Here is a 25,475-nt window from a genome sequence, read left to right as displayed (position 1 = left end):
TTTTGAGGGGACACAGTTCAGCCCACAGCATATACAAAACCTAAAATTGACCATTTAAACCCTTTTAAAGTATGCAGTTCAGTGGCATTAAGTATGTTAACATTATCCTGTAACCATCACCACCAACTATCTCCAGAATTTTTATCACCTTTTAATACTGAAATTGTACCCATTAAACAGTAATTCCCCTTTCTCCCCTCCTTTGCCCCTGGAAACCACTGTTCTACTTTCTGTCTATATAAAACAATGTTTTAAGACAGTTTTCTTCATCATTAGTGAGAGTCTTCAAAGTTCCCCCAAATTAATTATTTTTATGCTAATCTGCAAAGTATGCACAAACTTTTACCTAGCTAAGAGGTTTCTTATACTCTTATATACAAAATTTTGTCCTTATTTGTATATCTGCCTTTTTACTGGGAGAGATTCCAGATTTCTCATCATCAGATTCTTAACTACAGCCCTGGAGACTTATACTAGTCTTGTTTTATTATTTTTCAAGATAATTCAATGTTTCAATTTTTTAATTTGATTTTAAGTTGATAAGGTGATGTGTAGTTTACAGTAATAAGAGGTAAGTGAAAGTTTAAATGTGTTTCGGTCTTATTGTTTTGTAATCTAATGAATCTAATGTTTATTTGCTATTTTGAAAAGGGTCAATACTTTTTTCAGAATATTTTTTCTAATTCTCTTCATTTGGGGAGATTTTATTTTTTATTCCTACTCTGCACTTTACTGTTTTATACCCTGTTAGGTATGTGTTGTATCAACTCTGCATCTCATTGTAAATATAGATATTAAAGAAAATATTTTCCATGTAGAATAACCTCTCAGAATTATTGTTGTCTTTGCTTTATTCATACATTCATTCAGCAAACATTTATTGAGTATAATATGGTAAACATTGGATATACAAAGAAGAATAAGACATAATTTTTGTCTTCAAGGAGGTAAAAAATGTACCTAGATGCATCTAAATAAATTATTATATTTGAAAGAAGAGTAAAGAAAGAAGGAGTTGTGGTTGGTCCAAACAGGAAACACAGTGGAGAAACTCAGAATCATGGAGATGCCAAGCCCACGGGCAGGTGACCACTAGTTGGAATGGCTGAAACTATTGACTTGGACGTAGAGAAGGAGTTGCTGGAGATGAGGCTTGAATGGTGGAGCCAGGTTTTGAAGACCTTTATTTAAATACTATGATAAAAAGCATATGCAGTGAACATGGAGTTCTTAAGCATTTTTAAGTCTCAGAGTGAAAAACAGGATCTGAGACTATTAGGTGATGTTAGCTACTCTTATTAAATAGTAATTAAATGCAATCTGAATGTATTCATGGTTATGTCATTTAAAAATTGTCATTAGGTGTTTTTTCATAGATTATTGACAAATACTGCTTATTTCAGAATCTCATATTGATATATATTTTTAATATATTTCATATTTGGCATATTTAAACATTTGGTATATTTAAAAATAATATTTACCTTGGCTTTGTGTTTCTTAATTTTTTTCCAGCTATAAGAAAGACCTGATGGATGAGGAACTAATGGAACCTCTGAAATATGCTGAACAACTTCCTGTAGCTCAGATAATACACCAGGTTTGCTTTCCATTTTGTTCTTTTGAAAGAAACAATAATTTTAATCTCTGAAAAGTAATTGCTTTTGTTAGGTTTTTCAGAATCAGTGTGCTATAGCTGAAAGGCATTCCAGGCCGCCTAGCCCTATTTAGACTCCACCTATTACAGTTGGAAATCTCATTCAAAGCACAATATTAAAAGGCTACTTGCTGTGTAACAGTAGAATTCTTGCTTATATAAAATACAGGGTAGAATCAGAATTATCTTTTGCGCATTACTTAACAAGTGTTAATTTCAGAGAACGCTCATTTGCACCATTGTATATGGTACTTGTTAGTGGCAAAGAAAAAGTTGAAAAAATATCATTTGGTATAATTTTTTTGAGTAGCTAAAATGAAAAAGCAGTCTCTCCCTACTTCCTCTGCCCCACCCCATTATCACCTCTTGTAAAGTATCATTCTAAATGTCATGTGGATAATTTTTTCATTTCCAATTTTAATGACTCTATCATCCCTTTTACATAACTGTAATCTTAAAGAAGGCAGTGTGGTAAGTTTTTAAACTTAGATTTGGTACCGTAATTTTGACAGCATATAATGTCTGCCCTGCTGGACTAGAATCGAAGAATTTTAAAAGTGATCTGTTGGTGAGAGTTATGGCCTTTAGACTTACCAGATTTTTCGGAGGCTATAGATTATGGGAAATATTAAAAGCCCTTAAATGTCAGAATTTGTCAGAATTTTCATGAATGTTAATTATTATTATGAGTTTTTCTTTATGTCTTTGCCAATCAAAAGAATTTTTATTTAGCAGATATGGATTGATTAGAAGTTCCAGGTTGAGTTTATTAAAAGAAACAGGCTTTTACTTTAAAATGTTGGCTATATAGATCTTTTCATTGACATTAAAATTGAATATTAAAATTCTATGAGAAATTACCAAAAATGGTAAGAAATTTGCCCCTTTTGGTAGCCTATCTGTGGTTGGTAATCAGGTCCAGTTATATGTCAGGAATTCCCTGGTGTTGTCAGAACTTAAATGACCTAACAGGCTGCAAATGTCACATTTAAAATTCTGTCTTCATGCCTGACTCTCAGCATGAATGAATTAAACAGCAGAGCAGGCAGCAAGTCAGTATGTTCTTAATAGTCAGAGTGAGCAATGAAACAGTTTGTGGTTTGTTCAGAATAGGTAAATAGAATCTGCCCAGAACAATTCACCTAGAATAAAATCTGAAATAGGAAACAAGAGTTAACCTTTAAGATGGTTGACCAGATGAAATGTCAGTCATATTTTTACAGCTTGAGTGAACCAATAAACTGTGGTTTATGTAAGAGCTGCATTTTGCTATTATATACTATATAAATTCAAAGATGAAAATCTTTGACCCTGGTGAAAATTTTTATGATGATATTCTTGGCATTATAAGAAGCTATATTAATTTTAACACTGAATTATTAAACATTATAATGAAATTTTTGTAGTAACTGAATTTATAAAATTTTAATTTTAAGATACATGATAGAAATTTATTTTTTTTATTGAATAAAATTAATTTTGTTCTCAGGAGGTAATCAGGAAAGATCATTGTTAAACGAGACTCTTATAATCTGTTCCTCTTGTTATGTTCCTTTATTGACAGTACTACAACTTTGGAACTGTTACCATTTTCTGTCCAAGTGATGTTTAAGAAACGTATGAGTTATGTTGCTAGAAGTTTACTTATAAGTGGATTATTTGAAAGTGGTTTTTTCCCCTAAGAGAATAGTAATAATACATGTAATAATTAGGTTCAGCCAATCCCACGAAACTTTTAAATATGTAATATATTTAAATTATAGCATTATTGTAGTATATATCTAAGCTCCACCTATAATAATAGTATGTTTTTATACTATAAGTAAATATTTTTTCTTCTAATCTTGAATCATGCTTTACCTATGCCTGTTTTGGAGCATGTGTCATTTTTATTTGAAATAATGTTATTTATTCACATGTCTTATAGATATATTTGATTGTCTTTCTGGATGTCCTTGATTTCTTGATATTCTTTTCAGCATCTAGCCTTGTGCCATGTATGTATATATCTGAATGGATGGATATATATATTTAATGGTATAGTGAGAGCCATATTATCTTTTTTCCCTACTACCCAGCCATCAGAAGCTGGGGCCTCTCACTGGTGGCACAGTTTAGGAGCTGAAGGAGAGAAGGAACAGGGTCAGAGGCTGTAACATGAGGAGCAACTTGAGAAATAGCAGAGAGAGAGGAATGTATCTCAGTCATTTGAGTAATTAATTTCTTGTGTATGTTACTTAAACGGCATTTTACAATGAGGAGGTAGGCAAGATTTCAGTATTACCATTTCATATTGCCAAATTATTTACCTCTTTTTAGGGGTCCTAGCAACATGATTGCACATCTAGGAAACCCAAGACACTCAAGTTACAAACAGTAGAATTAATAAGAGAATCTGGTGAGATAGCCAGCTATAAGATGAATAAAACTGGTAGCTTCTCTATATATGCACTAACTACACAGGATGGAAATGGGAAAAATGTTCTTTTTTAAAAAAAATAAATTTATTTATTTATTTATGGCTGCGTTGGGTCTTTGTTGCTGTGCACGGGCTTTCTCTAGTTGCGGTGAGCGGGGGCTATTCTTAATTGCGGTGTGCTGGCTTCTCATTGCGGTGGCTTCTCTTTTTGAGGAGCACGGGTTCTAGGCACGCGGGCTTCAGTAGTTGTGGCATGCAGACTTAGTAGTTGTGGCTCACAGGCTGTAGAGCACAGGCTCAGTAGTTGTTGTGCAGGGGCTTAGGTGCTCTGCGGCATGTGGGATCTTCCCGGACCAGGGCTTGAACCTGTGTTCCCTGCACTGGCAGGCAGATTCCTAACCACTGTGCCACCAAGGGAGTCCCAAGATGGGAAAAATTTTCTTTCACAATGAAATGAACTATAAAATACTTAGGAGTAAATTTATCAAGTAAACCATAGGCCCTGTAGTGTAAGAATTGTGGAAACATACCGTGTTTCATAAGCAGAAAGTTATACCAAATATTTGATGGGGCAGGGAACTTAATATCATAAAAGTATCATTTCTCCCAAATTAGCAGTTCTAATTAGAATAGAAGCAAGTTTTTTTTTTTAATGTTAGAAAACAAAAATGACCACATAGTTCATGTGGAAGAACAAATATCCAGTAATAGCCAAAGAAGGTATATAAAAAGAGAGAAAACACAGCCACTAGAATTATATAGTTATGTATGGACAAAGGAATAGACAAATGGATTAATGGAATACAATGAAAGAGTGGATTTCAAACTTTATTTATTATAATTAACAATAAGAAATACATTTTACATACATAATGACCCTTGATATATGTGTTTGTATGTGTATGTTAAAAATCAGAATTAAAAGTATTATGAAACATTAGCCCTTATTACATATGATGCACACTATTTTCTTTTTCTATTTTTTAAATGGCAAATAAAACATACTAAATTGATTTCAAAAGCAACAAATATTCCTGATCCGTGGCTTGAAAAACACTAGAACAGAGAATCCAGAGAAAAAAATTTATTATGTTTGATCATTAGATATATGATTAAGATGATTCGTATTTCAGTAGGAAAACAGTTACACTTCTATTTCATACTATGTAATACAAAATAAATTTTGTGTAAAGACTTAAAGTAAAATAAATAAATAAAATATTTAGAAGAAAGTTTAGGCAACTGCATTTTTAATCTAGAAGTAGGGAAGAACTTCTTAAAGAACACACAAATGCGGAAGATATGTTCAGCACCATAAAAATTCAATATTTTATATAACACAAGATACCACAATGTTAAAAGACTAATGTTAGAATCAAGACAAAATGTTTACAAAGAAACAGTAGTAAATTGGTTAATATCTAAAATATACACAGAATTCTTAGAAGTTTATTAAAAACAACTCAGAAAAAAAAAGAGATGAAAAACAGTTTAGAAAAAAAAAACAACAAAGAGATGAAAAGCAGTTCAGAAAAAAAAAACAAAGAGGTGAAAAACAGTTCAGAAAAGAGCAAACTTAAATGGCCAATGAATGAAAAGAAAGCCTAAAACTCAGTAAGGAAGTGCACATTACCAATTCAGTAAAATTATTATATGCCCTTCAAATTGGCAGAAATTAAAATCACATTTTGGAAAACAGTTTGGCAGTTCCTCAAAAGGTTAAACATAGATTTACCATGTGACCCATTGATTCCAACCTAAGTATATAAAAACATGCATCCACATAGAAACTTGTACATGAATGATCATCGCAACATTATTCATAATAGCCAATAATTGGAAACAACACAAGTGTCCATCAACTAATGGATGAATAAAATATAGTACATCCATACAGTGGACCATTGTTCAGTGATAAAAGGGAATGAAGTACTGATACATACTACAACATGGTGAACCTTGAAAACAAACAGTGTGTTAAGTTAAAGTCTGTCATAAAAGACCACACACTGTATGGTTCAATTCGTGTGAAATGTCCAGAATAGGCAAATCTAGAGAGACAGAAAGTAGATTAGTGATTGTCTAAGACTAGGATGAGGTGGGGGAATGAGGAATGACTTCTAAATGGGTATAGGATTTCTTTTTTTTGAGTGATAAAAATGTTCTAAACTTGGTGGTGATCATTGTGTAGCTCTGTGAATATACTAAAACCATTGAACCGTACACTTTAAAAGGGTGAATTTCATAGTGTATTAATTATATTTCAATCAAAATGTTTTAAAAATTAAAACCACCCATTTCTGGCAGAGATGCTAGGAGAAAGATACTTGTATACCTTCTTGGTAGATATCTGAATTATTCCTACCTTTTTAAAAGGCCATCTTGCAACATCTACTCACATTTAATGTATATACCCTTCAACCCAATGGTTCCACTTGTGAGAATATAGCCCATAGTGGTAATATATGAATAAAAGTACTAACATATAAGAATCTCAGTGCAATGATAATTTATAGCAGCGTTACTTGTGGCCACAACAAATTGGAAACGATGTGAATGCCCCTCAGCACAGTTGATATATAGTGCGTACGATTTTCAGAAGCCACAAATCAGTAGAGCAAATACATGTTTTTCCATATTTTCTTATAATTGCACTTTTTTTTTATCAACTAACCTCTTATCCTTCCTCCTCTTTCTGCCTAATGGTAGAAAATGTAGTCACTTACACCTAGTATTTTCTCCCTTTTCCGCTCCTTCCTGGGATGATGGAATCACAGCTTAGGTAGTAGGGGGTAGTTGACGTGGCTTCATGGCACTGAGAGATTCATGGTGTTCCTCCACTGAGATATACTGTAATATTGTATAGTTTTGGATTGGCATCTACCTCTTCTGATAATTGCTGAGTTGGCCATGTGCACGGCACATCTGTTAATATTTTACACACCATCTCTTCACATAGTTGCATAGCTCTAGTAATGTTGGAGGAAGAGAACAGAGTACGCAATGAGAAAGGCCAGCTTCTCATTTGCTGTCATTCCTTCTCTATCCACTTCCTCTATTCTCTATCCTCTTCTGTCTTCTGACTTTCTCACTTTTCTTTCTTGTCCCTTTCCCCCATTTTCCTCTATTTTGTTCTCATAAGCTAAAGTTATATGAATTCTTCCCCGATGTTGGTGAGTGTTGTTAGTATTTTCATTGGAAAGTGAATTAAGTACAGTGTCTGATACATAGTACACACTGGATAAATATGGAGACCTTTGTTGAGGTTAGGGATCTGGCATGCTGACAGAAAAGAGAGTTAAGAGTTCTCTAAAGGTCACAAAGAACTTGTGGCAGACCTGTTTATGATACTCAGGTTCCTTTCATAGCCAACAGTGGTGGCATTTATTAAACATCTCGGAGGAGGTGTGCAGATCGTAGGGTTCATTATACTAACAATTCAGGCAACCTAGTGGTCTTGCAGCAACACAGCAAAAGCATAAACTGCATGGAAAGGCATAACTTGCAGCTACTGATGAAGGGAGCATCACTTCACATGAAAGTACAACTATTCCTTTTAAGGATACATCAAGTTAGGACGTAGAATATTACTGGGAAGGCAGGTACAGAACTATCTTACTGAGACAGGTACGGAGAGAAGTGTATGATTTTCCCATATAAGTAATTTTACATTTACTTCAGACATGTTAATTTTAAAATTAAGCCACTTTAAAAGATAGCTTAAATTTACTCTTAAGATTTGAAATATGTGACTATACTGTGGTCTTTTGTGGTAAGTTGGTATTTTTTCTTCTTTGTGAAAAGAATTGCATGCAGATGGGTCAGAAAATTTTTCCCTTTTTTTTAATTAGTAGGCTCATTTTACTTTAATTTGTAAACATAAAAAGTTGATAAGCACCATGTAGAGTTTATTGAATTATAAAATGGTGACAACTAGGGATTTAAAAAAATAAGCAGACACAAGTCTTTTAAAAAAAGAAATTAGTATGTAGTTAAGAGTAGTATATTAGTCTCAAATACAGATGTTACTTAAACTTCCTTTTTAAAAAATTAAAATACTTTAGAAATGTACTGAAAAATGAAAAGGTCAGTAATGAATGTATAATTTATCATAACAGTTTTCCTTTAGTGTCATCTAGTTAAGCATGTGTTTTATTTTTTAAAATTTTGTGTCAAGAATCAATTTTAGTTAGCTCTGGCAGATATTAAAATGTTTAGGCTTGTACTGTTTAGATATACAAAGTGCCACTGATACAAAAATGTAGGTAAGTCTTATGTGCAGAATAGATAGTACAAATCACCTAGCTAGCCTAGAAACCCCGGTATGTATATGGATTATATAAATGATAAAGATCACATCACAGATCAGTGAGAAATTGAAGGATTATTCAATAAATAATGCTGGGACAGTTAATAAAGTATTTGCAGGGGGCAGGGAAGACTTGATTCTTGCTTTATAACATGTGGAAAAAAGTAAATTCTAATTGGATTATAGATCAATGCAAAAAATGGAAAATATCAAAACTATACATTGGTAAATATTTGTTGGAAAGGAATTTCTAAGCATGAAAATAATGGCAAAAACTTCACGGAAAATTGATATATTTTACTTTGTACAAATGTAAAACTTACGTACATCAAAACAAAAAGGCAAATATCAAAGTGGAAAACTATTTTCCTCACAGAATTAACATCTTTACATATAAAGAGCTTTTACAAAGAGATAAGGAAAAAACTTAACTCTTCAGTGGAAAAGTAGCAAAGAACATATACAGACATGCCTCAAAAGTTGAAATAAAGATGGCTAATAAACTGATGAAAACATGTTAATATTCATTAATGATTTAAGAATTATTCATTTCAACCATAAAGTACCATTTTAAAAAATCTCTTAGATTAGCAAATATATGAAAAGTAGTAATACTCAGTAACAACAAAACACACACACTGCTGGAGAGGAGTGTAAATTAGTACAAAGTGAGGACAGTGTGGTAATTTGTACCAAAATTTGTAAATATGTTTATGAACTATTTAGACATGACTGATTGAATACACATTTATTCTCCTTCCTGAAAAGCCTTACTAAAGTGACAGTAAAGACATAAAAATATATAAATCCCATAAGACAAAGAAAATGGAAGAGGAGAGAATAGCAGAAAAATTGGAAGAATAAATTGGAAGAAAAATGGAAGAAGAAAAATAATTGAAAAATTGGAAGAAGAAAAATAGTTGAACAAATGGTAACCAACTTGGCAGAGTGGACAAGCTGCACCCTAACTTCCATCATGGGGGAGATCTGTAAGAACAAGCCATTTGTACTGCAGAACCTTGGGAAAGCAGGCACCAGGCACCTCAAAGGTTGCGTGCAAAGAGAACTCCCAGTGTCCTTCTCCTGTTTAGTTCTCAAAACACTGGCATCCAGGCTTATATTCTATCAGGCAGAAGATTGGAGAATTCCTCCCTGAGGATACTAGTCCAATAGAAAAATATTGTGCATTTTGACATTTGCAGGACCCCAGTTTAATAGCCAAGTCCCAGTCTGTTCACCCCACTGGTAAGCCCAGTGGTTGATAAGAGCTGTTAATACATAAAGATCTTATGATCAGTGTTTTACTTCCTCACTCTTAGCTGTGAAGATACAACCAAGGATCATTAAACTTTTGGGGAGTGTCTTCATTATGAAAGACAAAGCTCAAAATAAGCAAATGGAAAAAGTGAGGTTCTCCCCGCCCTTTTCCCCTAAACGAACACATTTAGTTAGACTGACCAAGATTATAGAAGAAAAAAATTAGCAAACTCAAGAATGAAGAGGGGGCATCATTAGAACCCTTTCAGAAATCAAAAGGATTATAAGTAAAGGTTATGAAGACCTTTATCCAACAAATTAGACAACTTAGGTGAAATGGACAAATTCCTAGAAACATTCACATGTTAAAACTGATTCAAAAAGAAATAGAAAAGCTAAATAGACTTTTATCAAGTTAAGCAATTGAATTTGTAAATTAAAATTTTACCACAAAGAAAAGTCTGGCCTCTGATGGCATCACTGGAGAATTCTATCAAACATTTAAGTAAAAAATGATACAGAGTCTCAGAAAATTGAGGAGGAGAAAACACTTCCCAACTTATTTTATGAGGTTAGTATACCCTGGTATCAAAGACATCATGAGACAAGAAAACGACAGATCAACATCCCTCGCAAACATAGGCACAAAACCATAACAGTGTTGGCAACAGGAACAAGAGACAACTTATATATGATCAAATATCTAGTCTGTGGCAAAGCCAAGATTTGAACCTGAGCATTTTAGCACTGGAGGCTTTGCTCTTATATACTGGACTGTGCTGTGCTATGAAAGCAGCAAAGATATGGTGTGAACTCTGTAAGTATGAACTGAATTTAAACCTCCAATGTGTCTGTCTGTTCTTGATCCTGATGATTATTGTGCTCATTTGTGAAATTAAACTTATCTTACTATCTCAGCCTGTTCCTATATTAAACAAGCATAAATATGCATGATTTAAACATCTTGATTAGAGAGTTTTTAGTAGATGCGTTCCTGGGATTTAAGATATGTGAGAGATTCATTCTGGGTATCAACATCATGAAACAATTTTATCTTCTTTATTAATTCAAGACCCTTTACTAAGGCAAAGGCTAGGTGTAAACAAAGGCACAAACCGGTGTATGCTTTAAAAAACTTTAACATACTCCAGTGAATATTTTGTCTTGACAGAGGTATATGATCCACTTTTTCCCCACTGTGTTCTTATCCATATTCCATGCTTTTCCTGGATCCCCCAGTTTCAGTTATATGGCTTCTTACAAATCCTTTAATATTTTAATAAGATTAGTAGATTGTAAAATCTATATTTTTTAATGCATCTCTGCAGGCTACATGGTGATGATATAGTGTAACCTATTCTCTTTCATTCACACAAGCTGCCCAAAAGATTACTATAGAGCTATGTATCCATTAAAGATTCAGTTTACTGGAAAGAAGTACTGGAGTGTGTCCCATCAGGCCTTGGCTTATAACATGGAAGGTTATCTTGCAAAATTTTGTTTCATCTATGCTTTGTTTTTCCTTTTTAATCCTAGAGGTAATTTTTTTTTTTTCTAGTACAACCAGTCCATATAGTTCCTGGTATGTCCATTGTTTTGCTTTGGGGTACTCTTGGCATTTGAATGGGACCATTCTTTCATTGTACAAGACTGGTCTCTGCATCACAGGATTTTTGGCATCCCTGGTCCTTCCAAACACTGGTTGCCATTAGTACTCCTCACTCATTCATTGTGATACCGTACCAAACAATGCACTCACCTTTTCTGAATTCCTCCCCTCCCATGGAGGGCAGTACTACCTCAGGTTGAGTACCACTGCAGGTAATTACTTGCAGTGTTTGCCTATAGAACCTTTTATCTGTATGGTCCAGTCTCTTAATCTTATAATGTAATATTTTAAAATATGTATAATTGAGAACCTCTTCTCACTTTTCTACATTCTGAGATGTTGTCTTGGATGCTGCAATTCTAGCTTCTGTCATTGTGACATGGATTTGGACAATTTTTCAGTTCTTCTGTCCTCGTTTGTGATAGTTCTTCATCTTATTTTACTCTAGCTATTTTGGCATTTTTATGTTTTTCTATTCTAGTAATGCCTACCTCATTATAGCTAAACTTTACTAAAGGTTGACTGAAATGTCTATCAAGTAGAAAATTTCTGACACTTTCTTTTTAAAAATGTGCCTATTGAATTATCAGTACCTGGAAACTCATCAAAAGGCTGAATCCATAGTACTCTCCCTGCCTAGGGACTGACAAAGATTGCTTTAAATTCTTATAGAGCTTTCTCTAATTGTAGACTTTAAAACTGAAGTCTAGTGAAAAATAACATACTGCATATTTATTTTCATTCAAATTATAAGGCAAGTAATGAAAATTAAACTATTTGAAGGTCATGTGCTACTTCTTTAATATCAACTGGGATATAATTTTAGATTCATATAAATTAATCTCAGCTTTCATATTATGACAGTCACTTCCAAAAATGTCACTTTTCAAGGAATAAATGAAACTGTAAAGCTATTTGAAAATAGTGATCAATATTTCAATACTGTTATTTCATCAACTTTATGTAAGTTTGAAAAATTCTGTCCATCTATAAATTTGTCATCATAGTTTCTGATATATTAAATTTCTATATTAGAAATGAAAAGTTTGAGCCTCATTAGTCATTAAGTATTCCAGAATAAAAACAAACAGATACGAGTTTTCACCAAGTTTGTAAAGATTTTAAAAATGAGAATAGTTGATGTCGGTGAAGAGGCAGTGAGGTGAGCATGCTCATAAATTGCTGATGGGAATGTAAGTTAATACAGCCTTTAGGAAAAGTAGTTTGTTAGTGTGTTTGTGTTTATAGCTAATAATAGTAATTCCACCTCTAGGATTTTATTCAGAAGAAGGAATTAGAATAGGACAGAAAGATTTATGTTTAAATCTGTTATGTTCTATTAGCATTTCTTAGGACACAGCATAATGTAATAGGGTGGACTGGGATTGAATCCAGGCTTCACCATTTAATAACTGTCTGGTCTTGGGAAAGTCTCTTAATCTTTCTTTTGCAAATTATACATTGGAAATATGATGATGATGATAATGATGATGATGACAATGACAACAGTAGCAACAGTGAAGACACTGACAGATTCATCTGGGTTAAATACTGCTGAATAAATCTAATTAGGTCCCTTACCAATTTTCCATAGCAGATGTTCCAAATATTTGCTATAGTCTTTATGCCTCTGCCTCTTTCATCCCCTTTCATGTTCAGCTTATGACCTAGCCTCCTAAGTCTTGAGGAAATTAGGTGAAAACACCTTCAGTATACCTTCCCCATACCTTCAAACTTATTTGTATCGTCATGAGTCTTTATCTTTTTTGTTCATCTCAAAGGAAGAAGTGTGTGAATTGTATCAGAGATAACCTTACTTACCCTATTAGGAACGTTGTTCCATCAGTTATGCCTTTCTCTCTTGTCTTTACACTCTCCACTGCTGACTTAGATGTTTTTAGTCCTTAAAAAAGTCTTCCTCAATCCTGCTATAACTGAGCTCAACAATGGAGAAACAAACAGCCCATATTAAAAATGAGCAAAGGGCTTGAATAGACATCAGTCAATAGGGAAATGCAAGTCAGAACCACAATGAGATAACTTCTTCATACCCATTAGGATGACTATTATCAAAAAAACAGAAAATGACAAGTGCTGGAGAGGATGTGGAGAAATTGGAACCCCTGTGAACTGCTAGTGGAAATGTAAAATGGTATAGCCACCATGGAAAACAGTATGGTGGTTCCTCAAAAAATTAAAACAGTTACCAATTCCATTTCTGAGTACACAGCCCAAAGAATTAAAAGCAGGGATTTGAACAGATATTTGTAACCCATTGTCTATAGCAGCATTGTTCATGATAGCCAAAAGGTAGAAACAACCCAAATGTCCATTGACAAATAAGTGGATAAATAAAATGTGGCATATACGTACAATGAGACATTATTTAGCCTTAAAAAGGAAGGAAATTCTGAAACATGCTGAACCTTGAAGATTTTATACTAAGTGAAATAAACTAGACACAAAAGTACAAATATTGTATGATTCCACTTATATGAGGTACCAGGAGTAGTCAAATTCACAGACACAGGAAGTAGAACAGTGATTTCCAGGAGCTGAGGGAGGAGGGACCTGGAGAGTTATTGTTTAATGGGTATAGTTTTAGTTTGGGAAAATGAAAATGTTCTGGAGATAGATGGTGGTGATGGTTGCACAATGTGAGTTTACTTAAAGCCACTGAACTGTACACCTAAAAATGGTTAAAATGGTAAATTTTATGTATATTTTACCACAATAAAAAAAGTAAACTAACTCTCTTCATTTCTTCACTCCCATTTTTTTTCTCAATCTACTTTATTCTAGTTTGTACTCCAGCAAATGCTCTGTATCTGTTCTTGCAAAATGTACTAAAATGTCCTAATTTTCACATCATCTTAATTTTTTACTTATTTGTGATATTTAGCTCTCTGAAACCTTTTTACTTTGCTCTTAGACCATCACTGTATACTGGTTTTCCTTCGATCTCTCTGATCAATTCCTTTGAAAATCTTTTGCTTTTATCTTCCTAGACCTATCTCTAGGATTTTGTGTCTTTTACAAATTCTTACTGGACAGGCACTCCCTACTGTTCAATCTACCATGATGTTTTTCAAATATTACTTACATGTAAGTAACCCCCAAATATCTTCATCTCCTTTGAGTTACAGAACAATATTTTATTGCCTATAAGATAGCTCAACCTGGATCTCCAACACATTGTCTAAAACAGAATTCACCCCTTTCCTAAATGGTTCTTCTATTATGTTTTATACCTTAATGCCACTGTATCTTCAGTAATATTAGCTCAGAATCTTGGGCTTTTTTTTTTCTCTGTCTCTCCTTCCTCCATCTCTCCGTTCTTCTCTCCCTCCTTCTCTCCTCCCCTCTCTTCTTCCCTTCTCCTTCCTCTCACAATATTCATATATAATTAGTTTTTAGTTTCTGTTTAATCTGTCCCTTAAAGGTATCTCAAATCCATCTACTCCTTTCCATATTTTGGGGGCACCTGCAAACAAGTATAAAACATCATATTTCACAGTTAATCATAATCATCATCATCAGAAAATAATTATTACCATTGAAAAAGTTATTGTTCCCATTTTATGCATAGATAAACTGGGGTTCAAAATGGTTTAAGTAACTTGCCTAAGATCTTCCATCTTGTAAGTGGCAAAGCCAGAATTTGGATATAGGTCTGTTTGACTTCAAAGCCCTTCCTCTAAACAATATATAGTTCCTCTTACCAACATTGTAAAGTTCTTATAAAGGAACTTTGTTTGCAGGAAATTTGATGAATGAGGTGTCAACAGATGTAATGCATGCTATGTTTAATTGAAACCATATTTTGGAAGAACTGAATGTCAAGAGTTCGTTCAGTATTCAGCACCTGAGTATCCATTTATTTAGAAACTGGCCTAAAGAGAGTCACCCTCTTTACAGTTCTATTCCTGATTTCCTTCCCATCCCCGTTGTTCTTGGCTACCAAGTGAGGGCTTAAGACAAGGTAGAGATCTGAGGGGATGTGGGTTAAAAGCAGTAGGAGAATGTGCTTAAGATTAACTTTACTCATTTAAAATTGTACCTGTAGTTGACTCACTTGAATCAAGAGAAAAGTTTCTTCTATGTGGTCACCTAATCTGAGGATCTATATTTAGTTCAGAGAGTTCAGCAACATTAAGGATTTTTATAGACTTTTGTGAACTATCCTGTTAATATAACAGCCATTTATAACATGATTTTCAAAAAATCTTCCATAAAACTGATAAAATATAATCAGTTATAATATAATTCATATCCTGTTTGCCTGTATAATTCTTTATCTCTTCACCACTGAAGGCAGCTTGATAGATGATAGTGGTTTGTCCAAAGTTGTAAGAAAATGAGTGTCAGAGAACCTGAATGATCTCTAATTTGTGTGAGTGGACCTTGAATACTTGAGAATTAGCTACATACAACTAAAATAAACAATCAGCAATTAAATCAACTAGACAAATACACATTTCTTTCACAAGTCAAAGTAATTTAGAGTTCATCACATTTAGGAAGCGAACATCCCTAATGAATATTAGTCATTTGACCCTTTGTATTGCTTTGAATATTAAGATCTTGGTAGTAATTAACCTTATTCCCTTTGCATTACAGCTTTATCATCTTAGTTACTAAGACAGAAGGCTTTCAGAAGAGTTTTTGGTTCTTTATAGAAAATATAATTTTTTTCTTTTTCTTTTAAAATATTTTGTATAAATAGTAAAGACTTGTTGCATATATTTTATAATGGATTTTTATTTTATTAACAGACCATGATATAATAGCCGTTCTAAATTGGGTTTTTGTCGTTTAAAATTCATTTGTAATTTTGTAAATGTGCCAGATATAAAGAATGTCTTCATTTTCTGTATTCCATTATATCAAAATGAATCACATAGCTTCTGGTGTATTCTTAGATTTTTCTAAGTTTGTCTTAACAACGTGTAGACCATAGTATTAGGGGCATAAGTGTGCTTTGATGGTAGATTGTTGGTGTTTTGAATAAATGTTGACTTTCTGGGTGTTGAGGCAAAAAGTACTGGAAGTGAGGAGATGGGCCATTTTCCACCTTCAAGAAATGGAAAAGTGATGTGCTCCTTGGCTAGTTCCCTACTTTTCCGATAGAAATCTGTACATAGGCAGAAAAAGTACATTATACAGTGAAGAAAATAGAACCAGATCACTCATGCCCAATGTATCCTGTGCTTCTAGTCGGAAGGTTTTTAATTTACAGTAGAATAAGGTAAATGAACATTTTAGTTAAAGAAAAAAGTGAGGGAAATATGTTGTTGCTTTTATTAACAGGCAGTTATGTGCCTATCCTGATAAACTTGACAGCAGTTCAATTCAAGGATCCACCGAAAGCAGTACTAGAAGTACCATGGCAAAAGGAGAAAATGAAACACAAGAGAATCTCTTCTCATATAAATTCAGAAACTGGCTGTTTGGATATAGACATAAAAATACAGTGCCCTTCAGCTTAATGCTATGTACTTGGCAAGTAGTTAGATACTGACTAGCAACAGATAGAAATAGTGTAACTAGGAGTTATTTAATCTGTCATCTAAATTGACCTGAAATCACCTGAATGTGCTTTCCGATAAGGGTTGAGATTATCATTCACTTTAAAACTGATATATTCGGGCATCCCTGGTGGTGCAGTGGTTGAGGGTCCGCCTGCCGATGCAGGGGACACGGGTTCGTGCCCCGGTCCGGGAAGATACCACATGTAGCGGAGCGGCTGGGCCCGTGAGCCATGGCCGCTGAGCCTGCGCGTCCAGAGCCTGTGCTCCACAATGGGAGAGGCCACAACGGTGAGAGGCCCGCGTACCGCAAAAAACAAAAACAAACAAAAAAACTGATATATTCATGGCAAAAAAGTCATATTTTATATTAAAGGCATCAATATCTTTAGTTACACATTTGTAACATTCAAGATTAACTTTCATTTCATAGTACTAATCATGTTTGGTGGGTAATTAGTGTAGTATATTTCAATTATAATTTCTGATAACATTTACATAAGCACAGGTTTCTTTCAAAGATTATTTTTACTTTGGTCTACATTCAGATGTAGTTACCAGTGCCTGATCAAGGTATTCAGTTGTTTGATTTTGTTTGTGTTTCTTTTTTTATTTACCAGTTCTATCTCCAAGGTTATTAATACCTTGTGAAAACAGAATAATATCCATTTTACCTAATATTGGTTAACTAAGAGATTTCTAGTTTAAAATGTGCCAATAGATGTTTAATTTTGTAGAATAAACATGTTTACTTTTAGATAGTGTTATTAAATCTATAACATTGCTAGAGTGAGATGTAATAATTATAAATGGATATGTTAGACACTAATTATATATTTTGTTCTGCTAAATAGCTATATCTGTTATACCTAAAAGTGTTAAAGTTTGTGATAGAGTAGATTCAACTGACATTTTAACAATTAATTTTTAAGAGTTTCAGACTTACTTTACTTCTTTCCTGGTACATGTCGGCTGTTTCTCCCAAAAATAAAATAGTAGTTGTAATAACTGTAAACCTTAGCCTGCTGTCTTCAACTAGTATAGAAGTAGAAAAGGACTGTTTCAGAACACTATCATTTATTAAGCCATTTAGAGGGCCTTTATCCATGGGAAAGATCATTACAAGTAGAGTATGGGAAAAATAATTATAAGATTTCTTTTTGTTTGCAAATATGTCAAGCATTTTTACAATGACTACCGTGGCTAAAAGTGACTGTTTTTGTTAAAAATACTTTGTCAAACTTTAGATAATTTATTGTAAAAGAAATTTAGTTTAAAATCTTTTTAGGTATAAGCAGATGATGTTCAAAAAATTAATTTGACTGAAATTAACTAATTTCTCTGAATAATGTCTTCATTTAAACACAAAGATAGACTTCCTGATTTGTTCTTCAGACTATATATTTCAAAAGAGAAGGTGCCAATGAACACTTAAAAGCACTGTAATGATTCTTTTGGGAGACCCACATTACAGACGTTCTAAAAATTCTGCCTAAAAATATGGAGTTGGAATTTACCTTTTCCTTAAACAGGAAAATAACAAAAGCCCCTTATAGTAATTTTCAATTTTTTTCCTCAACTATTTACCCATTTAGAATTAGTTGTACAGCTGGAGGCAAGCATTATTCATTATTGGTGTATTAGTGGGGGTTTTGTCTTTGTTTTTTGGGTACAGAATAAAATGTAATTTAAATGTACTTTTTGTGATAATTAAGTTGTTGACATTTTTCATATCTGAGTGAGAAACTTTTCCTCGTGGTTTGAAATCATAAAGTAATGTAACAGTGTGCTGATTTCTCACTACTTTCTTAGAATCATGTATGTTATCTCAATGTTAGAAAATCTTCTAGACTTTTAAAAATCTATCCAATACTTGCATCTCTTAGATGGCATCTCACCAAAATGTTGTCCACTCAATCATGGAAAAGTCCTCTCATGCTCCTCAGAGCAACCTGTTCTTTCTCTGAACTGCCTGTTGGAAATTTTTCTTAAATCTAATTGGAAATAGTCTCATACTTTCCACTCCTTCATTTTAGTTCTAGCACTAAAGGCTACATAAAACAAGTCTAGTCCTGGTTGCATCTGCCAACCATCATCAAATATTTGAAAGGTTATTACTTTTCTCCTCACTTTCCAAGATTCTGTCTTAAGGAAGACATTGCGGTGTAGTGGAAAGACCATGGTCTTTCGAATGAGTCAGGACTAGGTTCAAACCAAGGTTGGCTAATTAATAGTTTTGTTACCTTGGGCGATTTACTTACCTCTTTTACTCTAGTTCTTATCTGAAAGATGGGGTTAATACTTTCAATAAAGAATTGTTACAAGATAGTGTATATAGAACACCTGGCACATTCTTGACACTGAACAAATGTTGGTTCTTGACAAATGTTGACTCTCTTCTTCCTCTCCCCTTTCCACCTTCCCTCATCCATATTTAAGAGAATGTATTTAAGAGCATAATTTTTTATTGAGGCAGAGAATACATTAAAATAAAGAAACAATAGGATTCACTTAGTTACTCACTGACTAATGGGGAGGAGAGAATAGGTCAAAACTACACCTTTCCCTGTATCCATTAAGTTTGGTTGAATAAACAAGCTGGTGAAACGGGGTATACATGTAGAAAAATTCATTTAATAAGAACACAACTAGATGTTATACATAAATAATCAAAATTTTTGGAGTGTGCACATTTCATTCTTTTTCTGTAAAAGATACAAATGGCAAGCAAACAAGGCCATAAAAGGAATCTATGCACAAAATACCCAATTTCTTGTATATATCATATTTCTATATACAATTTAAATTCATATTCATACTTGTAGCCATGGGATTTAAATGTGCTTAACTTTGAGTTTCCCATGTAATATGTTTCTGAAGCACTAGTTCTACAGTATGTTAGTAGTTAATAGGTTAAAAAGAGGGTTTCATGGTATAAGTTAGTGAAATGCTTAAATAAAAATTACATGTTTCTTTACTCTGGGACTTGAAATCATCTTTAATAAACTGATATGTATTGTGAAGATATCAGAGATTTGAAACACCATTTTATCCTCTTTTGAGGACATGCTTTATTCTTATGATTTATTTTATCAATGTAAATAATATAAAAGCACAGACTGAAGAAAGTCTCTATACAGTTAGGGGATGAAAAATCTTCCTTCTGCTCTCTTAGGTTCTGTGGCTGGGCTTGAGAATTAAACTGACATAAGACAAATTAACAGGAGAAAAACATAGAAATTTTATTTAATATTTTTATGTACATATGGGAGTCTTCATAAGGAAAGTGAAGACCTAAAGAAGCAGGTAGAACTGAGAGCTTATATACTTTAATAAAGAAGCAATAAATTTGTGGGAAAGTGATGAGACAGAGGGACTTGGGCTAGGGAGGCAGTAAATTGTGGGAAAGTGATTAAGAAAATATATGGGGGAAACTAATGGAAGATAAGGGTTATTTTAGTAGGTTGGTTTGTATAGATTCATTTTGGTGTTGACTCCCAGTCTCCAGTAATGAGAATGTTCTTCCCTTCCTGGTACAGAGAGGGTACCTTTCTCATAGGAAATTTTATGATCTGCTTTTTGGTAGAAAGGTGGAGGTCAGAGAGCTCTTCCTGCACCTCCTGTTTCTCAAGTGCCTTCAGTTCAAAATAATATGCCAGAATGGCATAGCTTGGGGTAGCATGTTCTGAACCCATTCAACAGCAATTCTTTAGAGCATGGGTTGGCAAACCATGGCTCATGGGTCAAATCAACCCACCACGTGTTTTTGTAAATAAAGTTTTATTGGGACATAGCCAAGCCCATTCATTTGCATATTGTCTACAGTTAATATTGTACTTTGAGGCAGAGTTGAGGAGGCAGAGTTGAATACTTAGAAGTAAGATTCTGTGGCCTGCAAAGCCTAAAATATTGATATTTACTCTCTGGCCCTCTATAGAGAAATGAAAAAAGATTCCTGCTCTAAAACCTTGAAATGCTTTCTCAGAATCATTCATATTTAGAAACATGACTAATTTATAAAACTACTGCATGTACCTTAATTTTATTTAAGAAGTAAGGATTTATCTACTTTTCTGTATAAACATAAATGATCTTTTTCATGACCTACGAATGTAAGTACAAAGGAACCTATGTTAATATACATTACTACTTTTACAAGTAAGAATAACCATATTTACAAGCCCCTTAGCTCAAATGGCTTGTACATAGTAGGCATTGAGGAAATATTTGTTGAATTTATTATTGACAATAAATCTAGAAAAATATAAGACAAAAAATATAGTACAAAGGGATTCTTCTAGCTTTAAAATAAAAGATCATTTCTGAATTTTGAAATATCTGTCAAACTATTAGGAAAATATGTTTTACTTACATTTTTCGTGTGTAGAGAATAGATATATACACATTAAAACTGCAGAGAATGATGAGATAGTATCTTTAAATCTGTTAGTGTTAGTATGCACTTAAATATCCCTTGCTACATGAATTACAAAAAAAGGGTAAATCTTAGTACTTTTTAACGTAACCATTTATATGTAGAAATATAAATTAGAGCATATGTGTGTGGAAGTATTTCTTGCTTTAAATGATCAAATTTGCAATGGTTACAAAGACGTCTCTAACTGCAGGCATGTGCCAGTGTAAAGTGGAGAATGATATATTTAAAGATGCATTCCATGTGTGCTGTATCTGCTACTTGACCATGAATAGCTAGGAGGGCAGTACTCAGGAGAGCCAGCATTTCTGGGCATGTGCCTTGTACCCATTTAGTCTCTTGTTGATATACCAACCTTTCTTTCCCAGTTCTACCCCTAAATCCTAACACCAACTGTCTCCAATATGTGCTCTATAGCTCATTAGTCTTGTGCTTATTTTAATTGCCCCATAATATCCGTGAGGTTAAAGGAGTTGCCTGGAGGAGGAGAAGTCTGGACCCATTCCCAGAGGAATTCTGCAGTTTAGTAGCATTTTTGTAATGGTTAAGAGCACTGACTTTGAAATCAGACTAAACCATGTTTCAGTCCTAGCGAAACCACTTACTAGAGCTTCTAGCTTGTGACTAGTCAGGTTACTCAATCAGTTCTCATGTTTGAAATAAGATAATGATAATTATGTCACAGTGCTATTGTAAGGATTAAGTTAGATAATATATATGAAGGTCTTACAAAGGAGTAAGCACTTTGTACAGCACTCCATAAATGATAATCATGATTATGGGTAGTGGTGGTAGTTTTGTAACAATTGTTAACTTTCCTTATCCGTAAAACAGGGTAATAATATTATCTACCTTAAAGGCAATGCACTGACACATTTAAAATTCTTAAAATAATGCATGGCATATGATAAACATTTAAAAAGTGTTAACCATTATCATCTGCAGTTTCTGCTTGACTCTTGGGTTCTTCCCTCAGGCATTCTTATCAGTACAGATCTCTTGTTTTACAGGCTGACTGGAAATCCCTTTCCTCTTTCTATATTCTCTCCTTTCCAAATCAGTTAGAGATGTGGAAATTTTTATAGACTCTACAGAAATATGTGTCCTTTTAACTCTGGCTTAAAATTGGATAATATGGTAATTTGTATCTTGCAAGGTATAACTTGTCAAATTTATAGCCATAAAGTTCTTTTTATATCCTCTTATTACCTTTCGAATGTCTATGTAATCTATAGTGATATTCCCTCTTTCATTATTCTCTGTTTTTTTCTTTTAATCAGTTTTGTCAGAAGTTTATCAATTTTATTGAACTTTCAAAGAAGCAGTTTTGGGTTGTTGATATTTTTCTCTTTTTTTGTTTTGTTTTGTCTTCTATTGAATTTCACTTTTTAATTTTCTTTTTTTAATTTTCTTTTTTCTGCTTACTTGGGTTTCATTTGCTCTTCTTTTTCAGATTTCTTCAGGTGGAATCTTAGATTACTGATTTTAGAAATTTCTTCTTAGAAATTTATTCTTTTCTAATATAAGCACATAAAGCTATACATATCTCTGTAAGCATGTTTTATGGACATCCTCCACATTTTGAAGTGTACTAATATCGCCTGCCATTTTGGCTGCCCACCATCAAGCCCTCAGCCTCTGCAGCCACCCCTGACAGTGCACCCTGAGGGGAACTCAGGACAGAGAAAAACAGGGTACTGGCGCTAGATAGTTAAGGTGCATATCAAAGGAATAATTTCAGTAAGCCCAGACTCTTGCATCTTTCCATACATAGAAAAGTGCTAAATTCATTAACTTGAGATGTCTGGTTTTTTGAATATAACTAGCAGTAAGTAATCTTTTGATGTTGGACCCCTGAGTTTGTTTCTTTTTCTTTTTTTTCCAAAACTGCTATATATACTGATACATTCTGGCTCCTACCCTGCCTCTTTGGAGCAGTCCCTCTGAGCTATCTGAGAGGCTGTATCCCAGGCTTAAGTCCTTAGTAAGTCTGCTGAATAAAACATAATATTCAGTTTTTAGGCTTTGCATTCTTTTCAGTTGACAAGTATATTTTCATTTTCATTTTTATTCAGTTCAAAATATTTTTTAATATCCCTTGTGATTTCTTCTTGGGTTATTCAGAAATGTATTGTTTAATTTCCAAGTACTTGAGGATTTTTCCAATTTATCTTTTCTGTTACTGATTTCTAGTTGAATTTCCACTGTGTGGAGTACTCTGTGTGATTTCAACCCTTTTAAATTTATTGAGACATGTGTTATAGACCAGAAATTGGTCTATCATGGTGAATGTTCCATGTGTGCTTATAGAGCATGTGTATTCTATTGTCATTGAGTGGAGTGAAATAAATATATCAATTACCTCAAATTTGTTGATAATGTTCAAATTTTCTATATTCTTACTGATTTTTTTTACTTATTAATTCTGAGATTGTGCTGAAATATACAATTATAATTTTTCTTTTCAGTTCTTTCAGTTTTTGATACGTGTATTTGAAGCTTTAAGTACATACACATTTAGAATTGGTATGTCTTTTTGATGAATCAATCCCTTTATTTGTATGAGAAGTTCCTTTTTATCCCTATAATATTCAATGGTCTAAAGTCTACTTTGTTCTGACATTAATATGGCCTGCCCAGGTTTCTTTTTCCATGGTATTTCATTTTCCATTTGGATGCTTTTAACTTATCTGTTTTGAATTTAAAGTAGTTTCTTATAGGTAGAATATCATTGAGTTTCATGTTTTTATTCAACTTGACAGTCTTTGCCTTTTAATTGGAATGTTAAGATCTTTTCACTTAATGTAATTATCAGTATTTAAATTGGATTTAAATCTGGTTGATTTAGATCTGCTATATTGCTGTTTGTTTTATACTTGCTCCATCTGTTTTCAATTCCTTTTCTTTTTCTGTTTTCTATTATTTTGTATGATCCCATTTTAACTCCACTTTTGGTTTATTAAGTGAATCCACTTTGTTGTTGTTACTGTAGGATTTATAATATGTATCTTTAATTTAATACAGTCTAGTTTAAATAATATTATATTATTCTGTGTATAACATAAGAACTTTATAATGATATTTTCTCAATTCCTCCCTTCCATCCTTTGTACTGTAGTTGTTATACATTTTGTTCCTACATATTTATGAACCCCACAATACATTATTATCATTTTTGCTTTAAGCAATTATCTTTTAAGGAAATTTTAAAATGAGGAAAATGTTTTTATATTTGTTTACCAGTTTACCATTTCGATCTCTCCTCTCTTATTTGTGGAAGTATGTATTTCCGTCTGGTATAATTTTCATTCTGCCTGAAGAACTTCTCTTAACATTTCTTGTATTATAGGTCTGCTATAGGTATACCTTGTAGTATAGGTATTTGGTATACTACCTTGTAGTATAAGTCTGCTGCAGTATACATCTGTTGAATTCTCAAAGCTTTTGTTTTACTGAAAGTTTATTTCATGTTCATCCTTGAAAGATTTTTTCACTTGTCAGATTTTCCCTAGAATTCTAGATTAACAGTTGTTTTCTTTCTGTACTTTAAAGATGTCTTTCCATTGTCTTCTGGTCTCCATGGTTGCTGACAGCACATCTTCAATCATTCTTACCTTTGTTGCTCTGTAGCAGGGGTCAATACACTTTTTTCTTAAAGGACCAGATAGTAAATAGTTTAGGTTTGTGGGTCATCTGGTCTTCTTTACAACTGCTGAACTTTGGTGTAGTGTGAAAGCAGCAATAGACAATATGTAAATGAATGAGTGTGGCTGTGTTCTCATAAAACTTTATTTGTAAAATCATGTGACTGGCTCATCTACTGTAGTTTGTTGAACTCTGCTCTGTAAGAACAAATCTCTTTTTATCTGACCTCTTTAAAGGTGTTCTCTCTATCACTGTTTTTCAGCGTTTTGATTATGATGTTCCTTTGTGTGGCTTTCTCTATGTTTCTTATGTTGGTGTTGAGCTTTGTGGATTTGGTGGTTTATAGGTTTTTTGTTTGTTTGTTTGTTTTTACCAACATACACAATGATTTTATACACATCCATGGATAGTACTAACATTTATAACCATTCACATACACATGTATCTTCGGTTTATAGTTTTTATGAAATCTGGAAAAAATTTCACTCATTGTTAGTTTTACATATTTTTGATAATGTTCAAATTTTCTATATTCTTACTGAATTTTTTTTAAATCATCCCCTTACTGATTTTTTTTACTTATTAATTCTGAGAATGTGATCTTGCTTAATATTAT

The 25,475-nt window shown here is 33.2% G+C and overlaps 1 protein-coding gene across 1 annotated transcript in view; it reads left to right on the top strand.

Moving 5' to 3' along the window:
- PIGK (phosphatidylinositol glycan anchor biosynthesis class K) overlaps positions 1-25,475 on the top strand; it is a 132,766-nt gene that overhangs the window by 92,715 nt on the left and 14,576 nt on the right. Inside the window, exon 10 of the mRNA XM_079940517.1 lies at positions 1,516-1,600. Within this exon, the coding sequence (XP_079796643.1) occupies positions 1,516-1,600 (85 nt within the window). The remainder of the gene's footprint in view (positions 1-1,515; positions 1,601-25,475) is intronic.

Source organism: Stenella coeruleoalba, assembly GCF_951394435.1.
Source record: "Stenella coeruleoalba genome assembly, chromosome: 1".
NCBI lineage: Eukaryota > Metazoa > Chordata > Mammalia > Artiodactyla > Delphinidae > Stenella > Stenella coeruleoalba.
This window is presented reverse-complemented; position numbering and strand designations above follow the sequence as displayed.